The sequence below is a fragment of the Mustelus asterias genome, chromosome 18 (assembly GCF_964213995.1).
Source record: "Mustelus asterias chromosome 18, sMusAst1.hap1.1, whole genome shotgun sequence".
Classification (NCBI taxonomy): Eukaryota; Metazoa; Chordata; class Chondrichthyes; order Carcharhiniformes; family Triakidae; genus Mustelus; species Mustelus asterias.
In genome coordinates, this window is record NC_135818.1 from 70,032,121 (window position 1) to 70,050,265 (window position 18,145).

An 18,145-nucleotide genomic window follows, 5' to 3' on the forward strand; every position below is an offset into this window, starting at 1 on the left:
TTTTTTTAGGTTGTTTAATCTTCATATTGAAGACAACAGTACTGTACAGGTTCTGGGTTTTTATTAAATGGAATAAATGGTATAGCCACTGAATTATACACTGGTGTGAGAGTGAGTTGCATCATAATCTTTTAAACTTTTTTTTCATGGCAGTTATTCACAACTTCTTCTTTGTGGTATTTTCATGTTTTTTGACTGTGGTTAAAGCAGTTTCTTGGGTGGCAAATGGTAGGGTGGGCAATATAAGCCGACCAAATTGTGTTGGGTACTTGGTCTTCAGGTAGTTCTTAAACACCGGTTGCGAAAGCAAATGTTTCAGTTGTTTCTTCATTCCTTTTAACATGATTTGTCTCTGCTTTTCATCACTGTCACAGCCTCCACCTAAAATAAAGCATATAGTGTAGATTCAGTGATCTTCAGGCACTTCAGTTCAACCCTCAATGTGGGACTCCAATATATTGGAAGAATTAGTAGACTATGCAATTTTCAAACCTTTTATAAAATACTTTTTAGGGGGCTTAAAATGATTGGACCTATTCATTTTCTCCTGGATAATCTAACTAACTAGAAAGCTAACTAGACTGCTTGTAACTGTTCGATAATATACTTTGCTAAATACTAACTGTTTAACGGTCAGCAGTGAAGGAACTGACAGATGTCTACAAAGATTTGACTGGATTTAGAACAGAGGCTCCCAATCATTGGGTGGCTGTTCCAGTGTGGCACCCTCTACAAAGCTTCTGTGGAAAGGGCAAGACTTCATCTGAGGCCAAAGCAAGAAATATATACTTAAAAAAAGGGAAAAGATTAAGTACAGACAGGATAAATTAGATAAGAAATAAAAGGTAATTGGGTTCTGCAATGTTCATTTTCTTAGAAAATGAGAACTTCACTTGTGAAATAAAATTCAATGTCAGTGAGGTTAATCAGAAATTAGACGGTTTAACCACAACTCGTGGAGGAGCGAGGTATCTAATAGCAACTTTTGGATTTTTGCATTTAATGATCCATATGTGAACACAAGCTGCTGTCAGATTTTTCTTGTAATAATGATGAGCGTCTATAGCCTGGCCATTGAGTCAATGTATGAAACCAGTTATATCTACTTACCCATTAGCAAATCATCCTCCAAATCAATTTCAAGTGCTTCAGCAGCTTGCTGAAACCAGCTGTTGTGCTGCTGGACTTTATTGTGCTGGTATTCCATCTTTTCTATACTCCTAGCTACATTAACACGAGCCTGTAAAATGTAAAGGTGAGGTTTTATTCCACTTCGTTTTTACAATGTCACTAAAAACATGTGTATAATGTTAATGATTTTACAATTACAGCCCCTCTAACGATCGTGACTGTTTTCAGAAACAGGTGTAAATGCCTCAGTTAATACATTCGTAAAGTTTTTAAAAATCTTGTATCAAACAGCTTAAAATGGACTTTCAACCAAACCAAACAGCAGCGTAAAAAATTTCAAACATTAAGGCCAGCTGCTTCCTTCACTATAGGAAAGCTATAGTTATATTTGCAATTCCTCAGAAAATGAACATTGGTACTGTGGCTACAATAGGTCAAAGGTTGAGAATTATGCAGCAAGTGCCTCATCGTGATTCCCACCATTTACAACTCAAAGAATGTGATGGAATACTCCCAACTTGTCTTGAATGAGTGGCACTCCAACAATGCTCAAGACATTCAACACCAGCCAGGACAGCAATCTGGCACTTGCCTTACTGTTAGTTTACTGTGTATTATCTAAAAAATGCACTGCAGCACCTCGCCAAAAGTTCCTTCCACAGCATTTCCCAAACCCACACTTTTACTAATGAGATGGATAAGGGCACCAGATGCTTGAAAACGTCACCCCCAAGATTCCTTCCGGATGTACATCAATCACTGCTGGGTAAAAATTTTGGAACTTTCTATTTAACACCACCTTGGGAGTGCCCTCACCACATGGACTGCAGCTGGTCAAGAAGATTCACCATTAGCTTCGAGGACAATTTAGCCAGCAAATTCTGGCCTTGCCAGTGACAGCCACGGCTCATTTTCATGCATCATCTGCTGGGTAACAATTGCAGTATAAATCAATGCAAAGAAGTTGTGCAGATCTGTCACTACAGCAGAGAACCTTTGCAATGCTGCACTTAGAATGGAATCATCATACTGCCTTGGTTACTGGAGAGTAAATGAGCCAGAACCAGAATAAGCCATATACCTCGATACACATTGCATCCATCATAAACCAAATAAATCAGTTTCATAATACGTATCCCAACTTTATATAGCTGCAGTGTCCAGTCACTTCTAAAAAGGGCAATTAATATTTTTGATTTTGCATTTGAAGAGGGAATGCTATTTGAGGACTTGGGTGGGAGTTGCTGAGCCTGTCAGCAGCAGGGAGGCTGCAGCACTACAGCTGTTGTGATTACCTCAGCCCCCACAGTGTCTGACTCTATTATTTCACAGTAGCCACCCCCAAATTACAACTCTTCACTTTGTCTCACGTTGTAGGGGAGTGCTTATACCATAACCCTTCTAGTAGAGGTTCAATCTATAAGCCTGAAAGAGGAGCATGCATGGAATGAAGTCTGATTCAGCTGGACATCATTAGTGGATTTGATTGTAATTTAAAACTATTTTGGTAGATAATTGTAAGGAAAAAGTGGTGTAGGGGTGAGAATTACTTCTTTCTTTATCCCTTCATGTTATATCAGTGCGCTGCTATATAGCCATGCACACCTCATCTGGACACAATCTTGGTTTCTTTACTATACCCATTACCACTTTCTTTCACTGTTGCATCATGAAATTTCTGTTATTTAATCTCTCCTGCCCACCGCACTATCATGGACCTCATTTTTATTTATTCTGCCCCTCCCCACCTTCCACATGCACAAAAACTATTACATTTCTATCTTTCTTCAGTTCTGATCATCGATCTGAAACAGTGGTGCTACCTGACCTGCTAAGTACTTACAGCTCTTTTTGTTCTTGCCTCTCAATTGATCAGCTCCAAATGGTCAGTAGGACAATACTTTTTAACGGTATTCAACAATTGTACTCTATCGAGGCAATGACTTTGACCAACTTTTCTTCTTTGCTTTGCAATAAGAAATTAATCAAAATCATGCAAGTTAAGGTTTGTTTTGGAAATTCAGAATACTGCTCAATTTCCTTCATTGAGCACTGGTTTTGTAGGACAAGACAGTATTGATGACTGGACAGTCACACCAAATGCACAATCAATTAACAGTGTTTGTGTCAAGATACCCACAGTCCCAAAGATCTTGTACAGTTCACCAAAAATGGTTTCAACATCCATAAAAAAGACACATACACATTTGAAACATTCAGGTTCAGTTCAAATCTCAACACGTGAAGTTGTGAAACTGCCTTTAAGAAATCTGTTCAGTTGTGGACTAGCAGCAGAAAAATTGACCACGACAAACAAAAACATTACTGTTAAAAACACCAGCGCTTGCAGGGAAGGAAATCTGCTAATCCATATCAATCTGACAAACATGTGGCTCCAGTCCCACACTTCTATCAACGCTTAAATGCTATCTGAAATGGCCTAGACCGGCCAATAAACTGTAGCACTGCCAGCATCATTCCACGCTTATACCGAAGAGTGGGATTTGAACCAGATTCTCCATTTGTTCCATCCAGAAGAAATTGAGACGAGGTAGTTTTTTAAAGCTGTAAAAGCGGCTGATTGTCACACAAGACATTTTGGCACACAATTCACCAGTTCATTCCTTTCTCTCGATCACACCCCCCCCACCTTCTCCACAGCAACAGGCTGCCTACTCCTTTGAACTTTGTGGGTACAGCTATAGAAAATTATTAAGGACAGTACATTTATTTTAGACATTTACCCAAGCCTCAATAAGTAAACCAACTTATTGACTGTTATTTAATTTGATGTCAAAAGCACTGGCTCTTCTTTCCAACACCAGGATTAATTTTTTACGTCCTGACTAATGGGTACAAATCTGAAGGGAAAACTGGAGAAAGATGATTCAACATTTACCTTTATTGCAGACATGCATTTAGCTTGTACTGGAAACAGAGGGACATTTTCATCTTTGCCCAATGTTCTGCATATCTTCCTGAAGCGCATTATATCATCTGGCCCAACTAACATCAACGTGAGACCAGCTTTCGTGGCTCGGGCAGTTCTGCCACTCCTGTGGACATAGATCTCAGTGGCGCGGGGAACCTGTACAAAAATGCATTGCAATCTTAACTTAGTACAAAAGTTATTTGGGATCTGAATCACCAGTCTGTTCTCTGATGTACCGAGGTATCAAGTCAAACTTTTACCTTGTTCCTCTCTTATTCTTTTAACAATAACTACGATACAATGGAAAACTTTAGACAGAATGAAGCTTGCTGCTGTTCAGGTTTTTAATTCACCAAAATGTTCACTAACATTGTAAAGGAAAACCTGCCAAGAGTTTAGATTTTACTATTTCAGCCTCACCTGATAGTGAATAACATGCTGTACATTTGGAATGTCAAGACCTCGAGCTGCAACATCAGTGGTTAATAAAACACAGCTGAAATACAGTAAGAAAGACAAACTAAGGAAAAGAATTGATGTCATTGAAGCTTTCCAGAACAAAATTTCCAACAAAAATGTAATACCCACACCAAGATGATTCTTCTGAATAAGTAATATAAAATTGACATTTATTGGGACTCAATTTCCCTGCAATTAAACTTGTTCCACGGAAATCCCCAAAGTGTGAAATTCATTATTGAAGATCAATGTAGGCTTTTATCACAAGTTCTTTATGGTCAATGTATTTCTCTTTTCTGCCCTGACTGCGTTTACTTGAAGACAAGATTCCATTAGCATTATCCAGCACAAATTCAGCCTTATTCGTATAGTCTGGCCCCAAAGGCAATTCTATTGCCCAGAATACATGTCGATGCACTGACGCAAAATATTTAAAAAGCTTCCCTCCAAACAGTTAACATTTGATGCGTGCAAAGTTTAAACAGAGCTGAGGAGCTTTGTATATTTACAATTTTCCCCTACAGTTTCAGAAACGTACTTACCTTTCTCTCTGTGAAAACTTTTCTAAATTCTTTAACCTCTGTTTCTGATGCATGTTTGCATGCAGTGGCAGTGGACTGCATTCCAGGATAGTGAGCAGTGCATTCAGACGTTTGATGCAATCTATACTATTTGCAAAGACCATTGTTCGGCCAGGATACTGAAGCAGGAAATAATACAGGTAGATATCCTTTTCCTCTGTCTCGCACTGAATCCGGGTTTCAGTGAGGGTCTCAACCGTACCCTCTTTCCTGGATAAATCTATTACTTTTGGTTTTGTTTTGATGCCTACTTTTTGTATCAGAGCTTCTAATTTTGTCTCTGTATTCATTTTCTTGGCGTTCTTCTTTCTCAGTACTCTTGCAGGAGCTTGATGGACCATAGTTAAAGTGGCAGAAAATATAAAGATTCTTCTTTTTGGGTGGTATTCTTTTTCACTCAGCAGCTCCAATAGCTGAGACAGTTCCGCAAAATGTCCCTTTTCAACCAAACGATCAGCTTCATCAATCACCAGGCACCTGGGTTAATTGGACAGTAATGTAAATTATTCACAAGTTGCATTCACGATCCTTTACATCACATCTTCATTAGTGTGATATCCAATAGATTCACTTTACAACATAAAAAGCCCAGGTGTCCAGGGATTTAACCACGTTCAAAGTAGACATTAGCTATCGGGGAGTTTTCCATTTAATTAGTTACTAAGAATATCTAAGAATTGCTTACTTTAATTTGGTCGGAAATAGATATTCACACAAACTAGGATACATCTTACAATCAAAGAACAAAGAAAATTACAGCACAGGATTACAGCATGGCCCTCCAAGCCTGCACAAACCATGCTGCCTGACTGAACTAAAACCCCCTATCCTTCCAGGGACCGTATCCCACCATTCCCATCCTATTCATGTATTTGTCAAGACGCCGCTTAAAAGTCACTACTGTATCCACTTCCACTATCTCCTCCGGCAACGAGTTGCAGGCACCCACCACCTTCTGTGTAAAAAAGCCTGCCTCATACGTCTCCTTTAAAGCATTGCCCCTCACACCTTAAACCTGTGCCCCCTAGTAATTGACTCTTCCACCCTGGGAAAAAGCTTCTGACTATCCACTCTGTCCATGCCCCTCATAATCTTGTAGACTTCTATCAGGTCTCCCCTCAACCTCCATCGTTCCAGTGAGAACAAACCAAGTTTCTCCAACCCCATCTCATAGCTAATGCCCTCCATACCAGGCAACATCCTGGTAAATCTTTTCTGTACCCTCTCCAAAGCCTCCACATCCTTCTGGTAGGACCAGAATTGAACACTATATTCCAAGTGCGGCCTAATTAAGGCTCTATAAAGCTGCAACATGATTTGCCAATTTTTAAATTCAATACCCTGGCCGATGAAGGCAAGCATGCCGTATGCCTTCTTGACTACCTTCTCCACCTGCGTTGCCACTTTCAGTGACCTGTGTACCTGTACACCCAGATCCCTCTGCCTATCAATACTCTTAAGGGTTCTGCCATTTACTGTATATTTCCCATCTGTTTCCAAAATGCATTACCTCACATTTGTCCGGATTAAACTCCATCTGCCATCTCTCCACCCAAGTCTCCAACTGATCTATATCCTGCTGTATCCTCTGATGGCCCTCATCTGCAAATCCACCAACCTTTGTGTCGTCCGCAAACTTACTAACCAAACCAGTCACATTTTCCTCCAAATCCTTTATATAAACAGTATCCTTTACAAACAGTAAAGGTCCCAGCACTGATCACTGAGGAACACCACCTGTCACAGCCCTCCATTCAGAAAGCAGGGCCCATAATTCACTAAACTCCACTTAAATGAACTGAATACGAAGGTATGATGGTGTAGTAACTATATTATGCAACTAATAATCCAGAAACCTAGATTAATAGTACCGAATGTGAGTTGCCACTATGTCAATTTGAGAATTTGAATTCAATTAAAAGGAATCTGAACTGAAAAAGTGAACATGAAGTTGTCGGAATGCTGCAAAACTCCAACTGCTGCACTAATGTCTTTTAGCGGCAAGAAACTTGTTGTTCTTATGAAGAGTTGACTCTTATCTGCCCTCTTAAGTTGCTGAGCAAGCCATTCATTTGTATCCCGATCATTACAAAGAATAACTGAAGGAGGATTGCTATTCTCGTCTCAGGGCACTTAGAGAAAGGTCTGCCTCACTCTGCATATTGGTTTCAGTTGAAATATATGCTGCTGTGGATAAACTGAGTGGGCGAGGCAGTGGCGTAGTGGTATTGTCACTGGACTAGTAATCCAGAGATCAAGGGTAATACTCTGGGAACCCAGGTATCCTATCATGGCAGACAGTGGAATGTGATTTTAATAAAAATCTGGAATTAAAAGTCTAATGATGAGCATGAAACCATTGCCAATTGTCGAAAAAACCCATCTGGTTTACTAATGTTCTTTAGGAATGAAAATCTTCTGCCACCGGTACCTGGTCTGGCCTACACGTGACTCCAGACCCACAGCAATGTTGCTGACTTCGAAAATGAAATGGCCAAGCAAAGCACTCAGTTCAAGGGTGCAATAAATGCTGGCCCATGCCCACATCTCCTGAACAAATAAAAAAATTAAACCATTTTACTTTTCCTCTGGTAAACATTTTTATGCATCAGAACTTCAAATGTCAGTTAAGTGCTCTCACCTTTGAGTTCTGATAATTGTGGTTCAAGCTCCCTCCAGGACATCAGCACAATAATCTAGGTTAACATTTTAACATAGCACTGAGGGGAGTATTGTATTGTTGGAGAAGTCACTTTTAAGTTCCAAGTTCCTGTATTTTTCTTAGGTCATGTACAAGATTTAAAGGTGGGTGCGTGGGGGGAGATGGGGAGATTTTCTCCTGGCCAGCATTAACTCATCCAAATTTATAAGACTGGATTCCCAGTCATTAATCTCACTACTGTTTGCAGGGTCTTGCTGTTTGAAAACTGGCTCCAGTGTTTAACGGCCTTACAGTGACTACAATTGAAAAATACATAACAGGAAACAATTTAGGACATTCTAAGGTTGTGAAACGTGCAATACAAGTTATTTATTTCAACCATTATATGACCAGATGGGAACCACTTATTTGTTCTCATCACTACTGCAACACATTCAAACTGATACTGGCTTACCTGAGCTGTTTTAAATGACAGAGATGTGGATGTCTTTCCTGTATTAGTTCCCATAGTCTCCCCGGTGTTGCGATCACTATTTCTGGTCTGCGATTCAAAACCCTTTCCTGCTTCTGGGCAGCCATTCCGCCAACTATTGTTGCAGTTCTGATCCCTGTAAAAGGTATGGATTTATATATATAACAAAAATTTACACTAAGGAGGGACTGAGTAATGTATACTGAGACTAGAGTTCAAATTGGCCCAGTGGAATAAGAGTCCTTCTCTCTGCTGCATTCCAGATGATACTGGTCAGTCTTGATCTCAATTTCTACGAACAGAAACCTACTCAATATTTGGTACAAATGAACACTTTTCCTAAAACAAAAGTAATCTGTTGTGGGAAGTTGAAAATGTTATTTATTAGTATCACAAGTAGGTTTACATTAACACTGCAATGAAGTTACTGAAAATACCCTAATTGCCACACTCTAGTGCCTGTTCATGTACACTGAGGGAGCAATTCGTATGGCTAATGCACCTAACCAGCACATCTTTCAGACTGTAGGAGGAAACTGGAGCACCCGGAGGAAACCCACGCAGACACGGGGAGAAGATGCAAACTCCAAACAGACAGTGATCCAAGCTGGGAATCAAACCCAGGTCCCCTGGCACTGTGAGGTAGCAGTGCTAACCACTCTGCCACCGTGTACTAATGTAAAGTAAAAGTAAAGTTTATTTATTAGTCACAAGTAAGGCTTACATTAACACTGCAGTGAAGTTATTGTGAAATTCCCCTAGTCGCCACAGTCCGGCGCCTATTCAGGTCAATGCACCTAACCAGCACGTCTTTCAGAATGTAGAAGGAAACCGGAGCACCCGGAGGAAACCCACACAGACATGGAGAGAACATGCAGACTCCACACAGACAGTGACCCAAGCCGGGAATCGAACCCTGGTCCCTGGTGCTGTGAAGCAGCAGTGCTAACCACTGTGCCACCGTGCCGCCCCTAATGCGGAGATGTTCTAATGCAGAGATAGCCTTTTTGATTAAGCAGTGTTCACTCTTACCCCACTTATTCAAGGGCACAGAACTTAGATGCAGGTTGGAGGAACAAAGCTAAGGAATCCCAAATGCACGTACAGGATACTGTTATAACCTCAATGTTTACTGGCAATGCACTGAGATTCCTATTGTTTATCCAACTAGGACCATGAATTGTGGCAAAGTTATTTAGATGGAAAGAATTCTAGTCCCCATATACACTTGGAGCTTTCTGACTGCATCAATGAGACAGGCTGGCTCTTCACTCATGATCAGTTTTCTGAGATCCATCGCAAGATTGAGATCACCAAAGAAAAAAGGGCAGCATGTAGAATCAGTTTCATTCCAACACAACATTGGCTTTATCTCTTCCCACAATCGGTCCCTAAACATGGTAGTGTACAAGTCATTTGCTGTTCACAATGTGTAGAGGCAGACCAACAGGCATTAACCAAAGTGAAAGAAGTAGAAAAGACTTGCTTGCTTTCCAATTCTCTTTCCCATCAACCCACCCAAGCAAGTAAAGCAGAACCCAGTCTCAGATCAGCACCTCTTCAGTGCCATGGCTGAGATTTTAACTAACTGGGTGACCAACTAACAAATAAATTGCAAACATGTGTTCCATACTTAAAGGTAATGTACTGTAAAATACATTCATGTATATTTAACTGTTAACTCAAGCATATATGTATCACAATTTATCTTCTCTCACTAAAAAGGGACATTTAAAAAAGAATATTTTCTCCCAAAACAAATTCTGATATCATCGCCATTTTAGCCTGTGTGTGGAATCTCACCAAAGGAACAAAAACTACAAAGAGCATTCATTCAGTTGTAAATCTACAAAGCTACTTGGTTGTGCACGGTCAGATGGGAGTTAGTGTTGTTCTGCCTTCTTGCATGTCAGCAAAAGGTGGCAAGATAATGCTATTAAGGAAAATGGCTACCCCAGTTTCTATAAAGTGCAAGGTCTGGTTAAAATAGAACCATTATTCCTAGCATTTTGTTTCCCGTCTCCACTTGCCAACCAACTGGAATAAAATCAAGAATTAATTATGTTAGGCACCACGTGCTTCATGTTACAGCATTTCGGAGGATCTTGCAAAGACCACCTGTTTAGGATTGTGATCCTTGATCAAAAGTATGGCTGTCAACTGGATTACTGCTCTAAATTTGTTCCAATTCCAAAAGTATTATTCTGCCAACAGGTTCAGGGATTAAATCCTGAAAAGCATTTTCAGGATTAATTCTTTAAAACAGAGATGAGGAGGAATATCTTCAGCCAGAGAGTAGTGAATCTGTGGAACTCTCTGCCGCAGAAGGCTGTGGAGGCCAGGTCATTGAGTCTCTTTCGGACAGAGATAGATAGGTTCTTGATTAATAAGGGGGTCAGGGGTTATGGGGAAAAGGCAGGAGAATGGGGACGAGAAAAACATCAGCCATGATTGAATGGCGGAGCAGACTCGATGGGCCGAGTGGCCTAATTCTGCTCCTATGTCTTATGGTCTAAGCATTACACTGTCGTAAACTGTAAAGTTTTGCATAGTTAGGGCATACTTACCAGTGAATTTGGTGACAGCATCAATATGATGCTTTACTTGGACAGCTAATTCTCTTGTTGGTGTCAGCACCAGGCCCAATAATGGATTTTCAACATTATCGCCAACCTCAAAATCAAAATTTACATCGTTGATAACTTTTACACAGCCGAGCTTGTGTGATGCAGGGTTCTCTTCATTCGCTTCCTCATCTTCCTCCAGGTGATCATTTGTATTTTCCAGCCCATCATCACTGACTGCTTCGTGGCTGTCATTGGTATCCTGGTTGTCTTGCTGTACTTCCTCACTTATTTTCAATTTAGCATCTTTAGCTTGCCTCCACTCCAATATAAGATGGATCATGGGAATAGCAAATGCCAGTGTCTTACCACTACCTTCAAGTTAAAAAAATAAAGTCAATCAGAAGAGTGTCGTGTAATTCAGCTTAAGCCAGCACATCAAAAACATGAAAATCTGTCTTATACATGTATAACCTAAATGTCCCAGAATTGTTTTATTGGTCAGCATAGCTGAAACGTATTTCACTCTATGACAGTGATGGATAGATTTTACAATTTCATTTGAATTTAATCAAATACAGCAAAAACTTGATGTGACAGTTTGTGAATTGATTTTTAACATCACTAATATTTAGTTTGGGAAATATCTCATTTAAACATGAAACACAGATATGGATCACGAGACAAATTGGAAAAGTAGTCAAGGGTGTGTACGTGACTACACTGGACACAGTTTTAATGAATTAGGGAAAAGATTTATGACATAACTGAACTTGTAATGTGTAAACAAAATTTAAAATGTAAGGAGGCAAGTGGGTTACAACTGAAATATTGACAAGTGACTATTACCAATCTTGTGGATCATAATCAATACAGCTTCAATTATTTGCATTAAAATTGGCTATTTACTTTGACTGGAGTGTTGTTCCAGTCACAACCAACATATAATGGATGTACAATGTTCCTTAAAAGAGTCCATTTGAAACAATCTAAATGCGCTTGTTGTAGAAGATTGAAATCACATCACTCAGACAGACACTAATCTTGTGTCCATGACCTGGGTTTTAATCCAGTGCAGACAGATGGTAGGAGATGGGAAGATTCTCCACTGTTTTCCCAAAGAAACTTTATGTATCCCAATTGACTAGTGTTTGCGATTCCAAAGGGAGTTTCCCCCCCACCACACCCCAAAATGGTGCCATTGGATCACTTACATTCACCCATCTCATCTGAAAGATGCCATCCTGAATGGTATAGCAGTCCTTCAGGTTTCAGGTCAGCCTGGCTCAAGTGCACAACTACTTATGTGGAACTTGAACTCAACCTATTGACTCAAGATAATGCTACCACATGGCAAGTCAAGTTGGCATCCCACTGTGCAATATAAAAGCAGTCTACCCCGTCAAAATGTGTTGCTCATCCCACTCTTACTTTGAGCAATCATTGTAATACTGTTGGCAAAACTTGTTTAGTGAATTGTATTTTTGAAGGCTATTAGTCTTCCTGTGGAAAAAGTAGCTAACATCTTAGAAGTCTTTAGTACTGTAATTTAGTAAGTCAGCCAAAGATGTTGATGGAATTGAAGCACTCTTTGATCAGTGATAACACGCACTTAATTCAGCACTTAAAGAACTCCCAACTCAAGTACAGAATTGTTAAAAGGCACAACAAAATTCTACTGTGTCAAGCAGGGCTTCACTCTAAATATTATCATGTTGTAATTTACCAGGGAATGTTTCAGATCCACCACCACCGTTGACTGACTTTACTAAATTATAGCACTTAAGCCTTTTCTAAACACTTACCTTCTTTTCCCAGGAGAAGATGGATAGCCTTCAAAAGCAAAATTCCTCAGACAGACAAATTAAACTAACAGTTTTCAGTGACTGAATGCTCAAAATGAGTGAGTGGGTGAGTGACTTTTTTAAGGGAGTAAGCTGCATTTTTATTATGCAGTGGGAAATCAGCTTGACTCATTTTGCGGTACATGTTGTGAGTTCAAGTTCCACAACAGTAGTTGAGCACAAGATATATATAGGCTGACACTCAAGTGTAACACAGAGAATGCAGCACTGTTTGAGGTGCCATTTTTCAGATGAGGCATTTAACTGTGGCCTTGTCTGTCTGGTCAGCTGGATAAAAGTAATCCCATGGCATGAAAATAAAAGTTGAGCGTTCTCGAGATATTCATCCTGAAACCAACACTACCAAAGAGATTATTTGGTCAATTACTTAATAGACTGACTGTTTGCGTGACTGTCTTTAACTATATAACAATGACTACACTCAGAAGTACTTCACTGGATGCGGGACATTGAGGACAAAGGTGCCATATAAAAGCAGTTACTGTACATCAAGTGGTGAAAAAGTCATATTGATATGAAGTTATAATGACGAGATATCTAAATCGCTATATTTTGGTACATTCATTATACAAGTAACCAGTAGATAATATATATGGTTTACTAATGACCTTGTACAACATATTACAAAACTATTGCACCAACCTGTTTCTGCAGCACCAAGAATGTCTAGTCTGTCTCTAATAGCAGGTGGCAGCACCAGGGCTTGGATGGGAGTAGGAGCAGTATAGCCAAGAGAACTCAGGGCATGGAGTACTGGTTCTGGGACAAACAGCTCTTTCCAGGCAGAAACATCAGCGGTCTCCTCAGGTGAACTGGAATGTTGTGTGGTCCAGTTTTTTACTTTCACCACTGGAGTGGCGGACTGAGAAGCTATAGGCTTCTTTTTCTTCCTTTTCCTTTTCTTGGAAACTACAGGAGTGTTTGTTTCCACCTCTGCTGTCTCATTTTTATCTGAAAGTTCAAGTTCATTTATATCCTCCAAGTTGACAACACCCTCTTGATCCCCAACATGGTGAATGTTAATCTTTTTCTTTTTTCCTTTCTTCTTCTTCACTGCTTGCGTCAATGTTGGTAAATCATCATCACTAATTTTCTGTTTCTTTGGCGAAGAATCTAACTCATCCAAAATATCAGACTTTCTTTTTTTTGTTTCCTTCTCTGTCGATTTACTAGCACTAACCAACTGATAATCTGTAAGCTCTTCAAAACAAATCAGTTCTCCCAAATCTTCCCCATTGAAGAAAGCTGGGTCTAATTCCATTGGCTTCCATTTTCCAGTTACTTGAATTTTCTTCCGTTGAGCTTTTGAAGGTGCAAAAAACTTCTTTCTTTTACCCTTCATTTTGACCTTAAAAAGACCAGAAGCAAAATTGTGAAAACCAATAATATTTAACTTCACAAACATGTAACATTGCAAATATTGTGTAGTGTTTCCAATAGTATAAGTGTTAACATAAAGAACATAAATAATAATCAGAATGAAGGATTTGCATGACAGTAAAATTATCCATAACTAAAATAAATCAGGCAGTGTCACACACTTCAGTTATTTTAACCCAAGCAGATCCATTGCATCATCCCTGATTGAATCATCCCTTTCATTTGGTTAGCTCTTAGCCCTAGTTGTTCGACCTGACTTCCGCTTTCTCAACACAGCAAACTGTTCACAATCAAATTAAACAAACTCAAAATGGAATAGCTCCAATCTAGTTAAAAGCAGTTAACTTTTAAACTGTTTAAAATGATTCTAACAATTACAATACTTTACACAATTTACTTTCTGAATGGCCTATTTCTGTATGATCATACAAACAAAACAAAACTACCATAAAATACTGTACATTTCCACTCTCTCTCATCAAGAATAGTTCTAAAATAGCTCAACTTCTTAATTTACAAAGTCATGTTTCAACTCTGTTTCTCTCTCAGTATGTAGTGATCTGTCGAATGCTTTCCTGTTTTAATTTCGGCTCTTAAGTTATCCCAGCACTAATTTCAAAAATGCAGAGTAATCACATGGTACAGATTTAAAGTGAGGTGATGGAGGAACGTAAATGCAAAGGGATACACAATAAATGATAGGATGCTAGGAAATACACAGGACCAGAGACCTTCGGGTGCATGTCCAAAGATCCCTGAAAGCAGCAGGATGAGTAGATAAGGTGGCATATGGAATATTTGCCTTTATTAGCCGAGGCATGGAATACAAGGGAGGTTATGATGGAGCTGTATAAAATGCTCATTAGGCAAACCTAAAGTACTGTGTGCAGTTCTGGTTGCCACACTATAGGAAGGATGTGATTCTTCGGGAGATTCACCAGGATGTTGTCTGGGCTGGAGCGCTTCAGCCATGTAAGAAGAGAAGTCATTTTCCTGACAGCAGAGAAGGCTGAGAGAAGCCTGATTGAGGCATACAAAATTATGAGGGTTGATAGGAAGAAACTTTTCTCCTTAATAGAGGGGTCAATAAGCAGGGGGCATAGATTTAAGGTAAGGGGCAGGAGATTTGAGGAAAAACCTTTTCACCCAGAGGGTGGTGGGAACCTGGAACTCACTGCCTGAAAGGGTGGTAGAGACGGGAGCCCTCATAACATTTAAATGAGCACTTGAAATGCCGTAGCATACAAGGCAATGGACCAAGTTCGAGAAAATGGGATTCGGAGAGGTGGCTGATGCAGACCCGATGGGCTGAAGGGCCTCTTTCTGTGCTGTTAAACTGTATGATGATATCAAAAATCAATTTTACAAAAGCATACTGCTTCAGGCCTCAGTAAGTAACAAATCTCTTAATTTAAGTGCGAGTAGTGACACAGGAAACTCACTAGTTACATATTACAATGAATAATTTCTACCATTTTAGCATTTCAATGACTCATTGGGTAACTGCACAATCCAGAAAGTTTCTGAATCATAAAGGTTAGGAAGGAGGTTGGAGCTCTGCTTTATGCAGTTAGATCTCTGTAACCTCCTACACTTCCCACCCACCAGGATCTCCACATTTCCCCCAATTCTTGCTTTTTGCGCACCCCTCCCCCACCCACCCCACTCCAACTTTGGTAGCCTTGCCTTTAGCTGTCTAAGTCCCAAGTTCTGGAATTTCCTTGATGATCATCATAGAATTCCTACAGTGCAGGAGGAGGTTATTCAGTCCGTTGAATCTGCACCGACTCTCCAACAGAGCATCTTACTCAGGGCCCTATTCCCGTAACCCCACATATTTATCCCAGTAATCCCTCTAACTTACACATCTTGGGACTCTAAGAGGTAATTTAGCATGGCCAACCCACCTAACCTGCTCACCTTTGGACTTTGATGATCCTTCAAACCCGAATCTTTGACCAAAAACTTTTAAGTCACATATCCCAAACGGTGACTGTCCCACCGAAAATGCGGCCGCAAAACACCTCGGGGGTGTTGTAACATAGAAACCCTACAGTGCAGAAGGAGGCCATTCGGCCCATCGAGTCTGCACCGACCACAATCCCACCCAGGCCCTACCCCCACATTTTTTACCCGCTAATCCCTCTAACCTACGCATCCCAGGACTCTAAGGGACAATTTTTAACCTGGCCAATCAACCTAACCCACACATCTTTGGACTGTGGAACAGTAAAAGCTTAGGGGGGGACAGAAAACCCCAGGAGATGACCATGCGTAGATAAGGGGGATTAATGGGGTAAATACATGGGGTTATGGAGATAGGGTCTGGGTGAGATTGTGGTCAGTGCGAGATTGTGGTCAGTGCAGACTTGATGGATCGAATGGCCACGTTCTGCACTGTAGGGATTCTATGATTCTTTCTATGGCCTACTTCCAGGACTTTCTCTCGGCGCCCTGAAGAACTGACACTGCTCACTGGTGGGGAAGAGAGGCGGGGGGGCTTTAATAATCTCAAACCTGAAACCCGGGCCCTGAATCAATTGAACTTCCCCCGCTCTTCAAACAGCGGCAGAAGGCCCGAGTGGTTGACACCGCTGCCTCACAGCCACCAGGGACCCGGGTTGAATTCCCGGCTCGGGTCACTGTCTGTGTGGAGTCTGCGGGTTCTCCTCCGGGTGCCCCGGTTTCCTCCCACAGTCCGAAAGGCGTGCTGGGGTTAGGGTGCATTGGGCCATGCTAAATTCCCCCCCCCCCAGTGTTACCCGAACAGGGGCCGGAGTGCGGCGACTCGGGGATTTTCACAATAACGTCATAACAGCGTGAGCCTACTTGTGACAATAATAAACACATTTTATTTGAACTGGAGGCCGCCATTCCTCGGCTGGAATGAGAGCGGAGACTCCGCCGCTCTTACCTGAAAACAAAAAGGGCCCAATCCAACTCCCCACGCGCTCTTCCCTCAGCGCGGCCCAATCGGAGGCCGCGATGTTTGGTGGTGACCGGGGAGGTTTCCTCCAATCACGTGCCAGGGAAAAACCAGTAACCAATCGTGAGCCGCGATGTTTGGAGGTGCCCTGGAGGTTTCCTCCAATGGAGGGAAAGAATCTCTATTGACCAATCGGAGCACGGGACACTGGAGAGGCCAACGCTCGCGGGCAGGAGGGCGCCGGTTGCTATGCCAGGAGGAGGAGTCGCTTCTTGCTCGGCCTCCCTGCTCTCCCTCAACCCGCGGCCTCAGATGCGGTGATTCTCGGGGATTTTACCCCCTTCAGCTTTCATTCTGCGGGGAGGGGAGACTAAAGTCCAAGTGTCACACTAATGTCAGCAGTGGATATGGGTGAAGACATTACTGGGCAGGGAAAGCAGACACCGGAGGGGGGGAGGGGGTGGTTGATATTGTGGAAGCTTCTACCTGGAGATCCCGCCTCGCCAATCTCCGACTTCACCGCCTTATTTGGTTAGGTCCGGGATTACCTGTCACACGTTGCATGCATCCGCCCGCTCGGAACGGCAGACTCTTTATTTGGGCATCGTCCATCCGGCTCTGCCTCCAAGCGGCTTCTGGATAGAATAATTCCTGTTCTCGGCCACCCTGTCACTAAAGTTCCACCACCCACAGATCACACCGTATTACACCTAATACGCGCTGAATACACGGGGGAATTTCCACAGTAACTTTCATTGCAGTGTTAATGTAAGCCTTACTTGTGACGAGTAAATTAACTTTAAACGCTGAAGGAAGTTTGGATTTGTCCATCAGATTGCGGGCAAAAAACATTAAGAGTTCCACTGGATTTACAGTACTGCCTGGAACCTATTATAACTTCGCCTTTCAGTTTTATATAAGGTGCGAGGGGCAAGGTTTAAAGGAGATGTACGAGGCAGATTTTTTACACAGAGAGTAGTGGGTGCCTGGAACTCGTTGCCGGAGGAGGTAGTGGAAGCGGATACGGTAGTGACTTTTAAGGGGGCGTCTTGACAAATACATGAATAGGATGGGAATAGAGGGATATGGTCCCCGGAAGGGTAGAGGGTTTTAGTTAAATCTGGCAGCATAGTTGGTGCAGGCATGGAGGGCCGAAGGGCCTGTTCCTGTGCT

The 18,145-nt window shown here is 41.4% G+C and overlaps 1 protein-coding gene across 5 annotated transcripts; it reads right to left on the reverse strand.

Annotated features, from left to right (window-relative positions):
* Positions 1–44: 44 nt before the first annotated feature.
* On the reverse strand, positions 45–17,536 carry ddx24 (DEAD (Asp-Glu-Ala-Asp) box helicase 24). 5 transcript variants are annotated; one of them, XM_078234282.1, is made up of 9 exons: positions 16,961–17,536; positions 13,309–14,014; positions 10,805–11,176; positions 8,220–8,373; positions 5,065–5,580; positions 4,484–4,559; positions 4,031–4,219; positions 1,111–1,240; positions 45–381 (listed from the first exon to the last, which is right to left on the reverse strand). In XM_078234282.1, exons 2-9 carry the CDS (start codon positions 14,006–14,008, stop codon positions 158–160), a joined length of 2,361 nt encoding a protein of 786 aa, XP_078090408.1. In that variant the 5' UTR covers positions 14,009–14,014; positions 16,961–17,536; the 3' UTR covers positions 45–157. The 5 variants fall into 5 exon arrangements, with proteins under 5 accessions (XP_078090408.1, XP_078090409.1, XP_078090410.1 ...); XM_078234283.1 differs by having other exon boundaries at positions 10,805–11,172; positions 13,305–14,014; XM_078234284.1 differs by having other exon boundaries at positions 10,805–11,172; positions 13,305–14,014; positions 17,459–17,506.
* Positions 17,537–18,145: the final 609 nt, after the last annotated feature.

Coding starts and splice junctions, on each gene's coding strand:
- ddx24 (XM_078234281.1), bottom strand. CDS start 16,920: ATGGCGGCCTCCAGTTCAAATAAAATGTGTTTATTATTGTCACAA. Junction 8,374..10,804: donor TGCTGTCACCAAATTCACTG/GTAAGTATGCCC, acceptor TACCTTTTACAG/GGATCAGAACTGCAACAATA. Junction 382..1,110: donor GGAGGATGATTTGCTAATGG/GTAAGTAGATAT, acceptor GCTTTATTTTAG/GTGGAGGCTGTGACAGTGAT.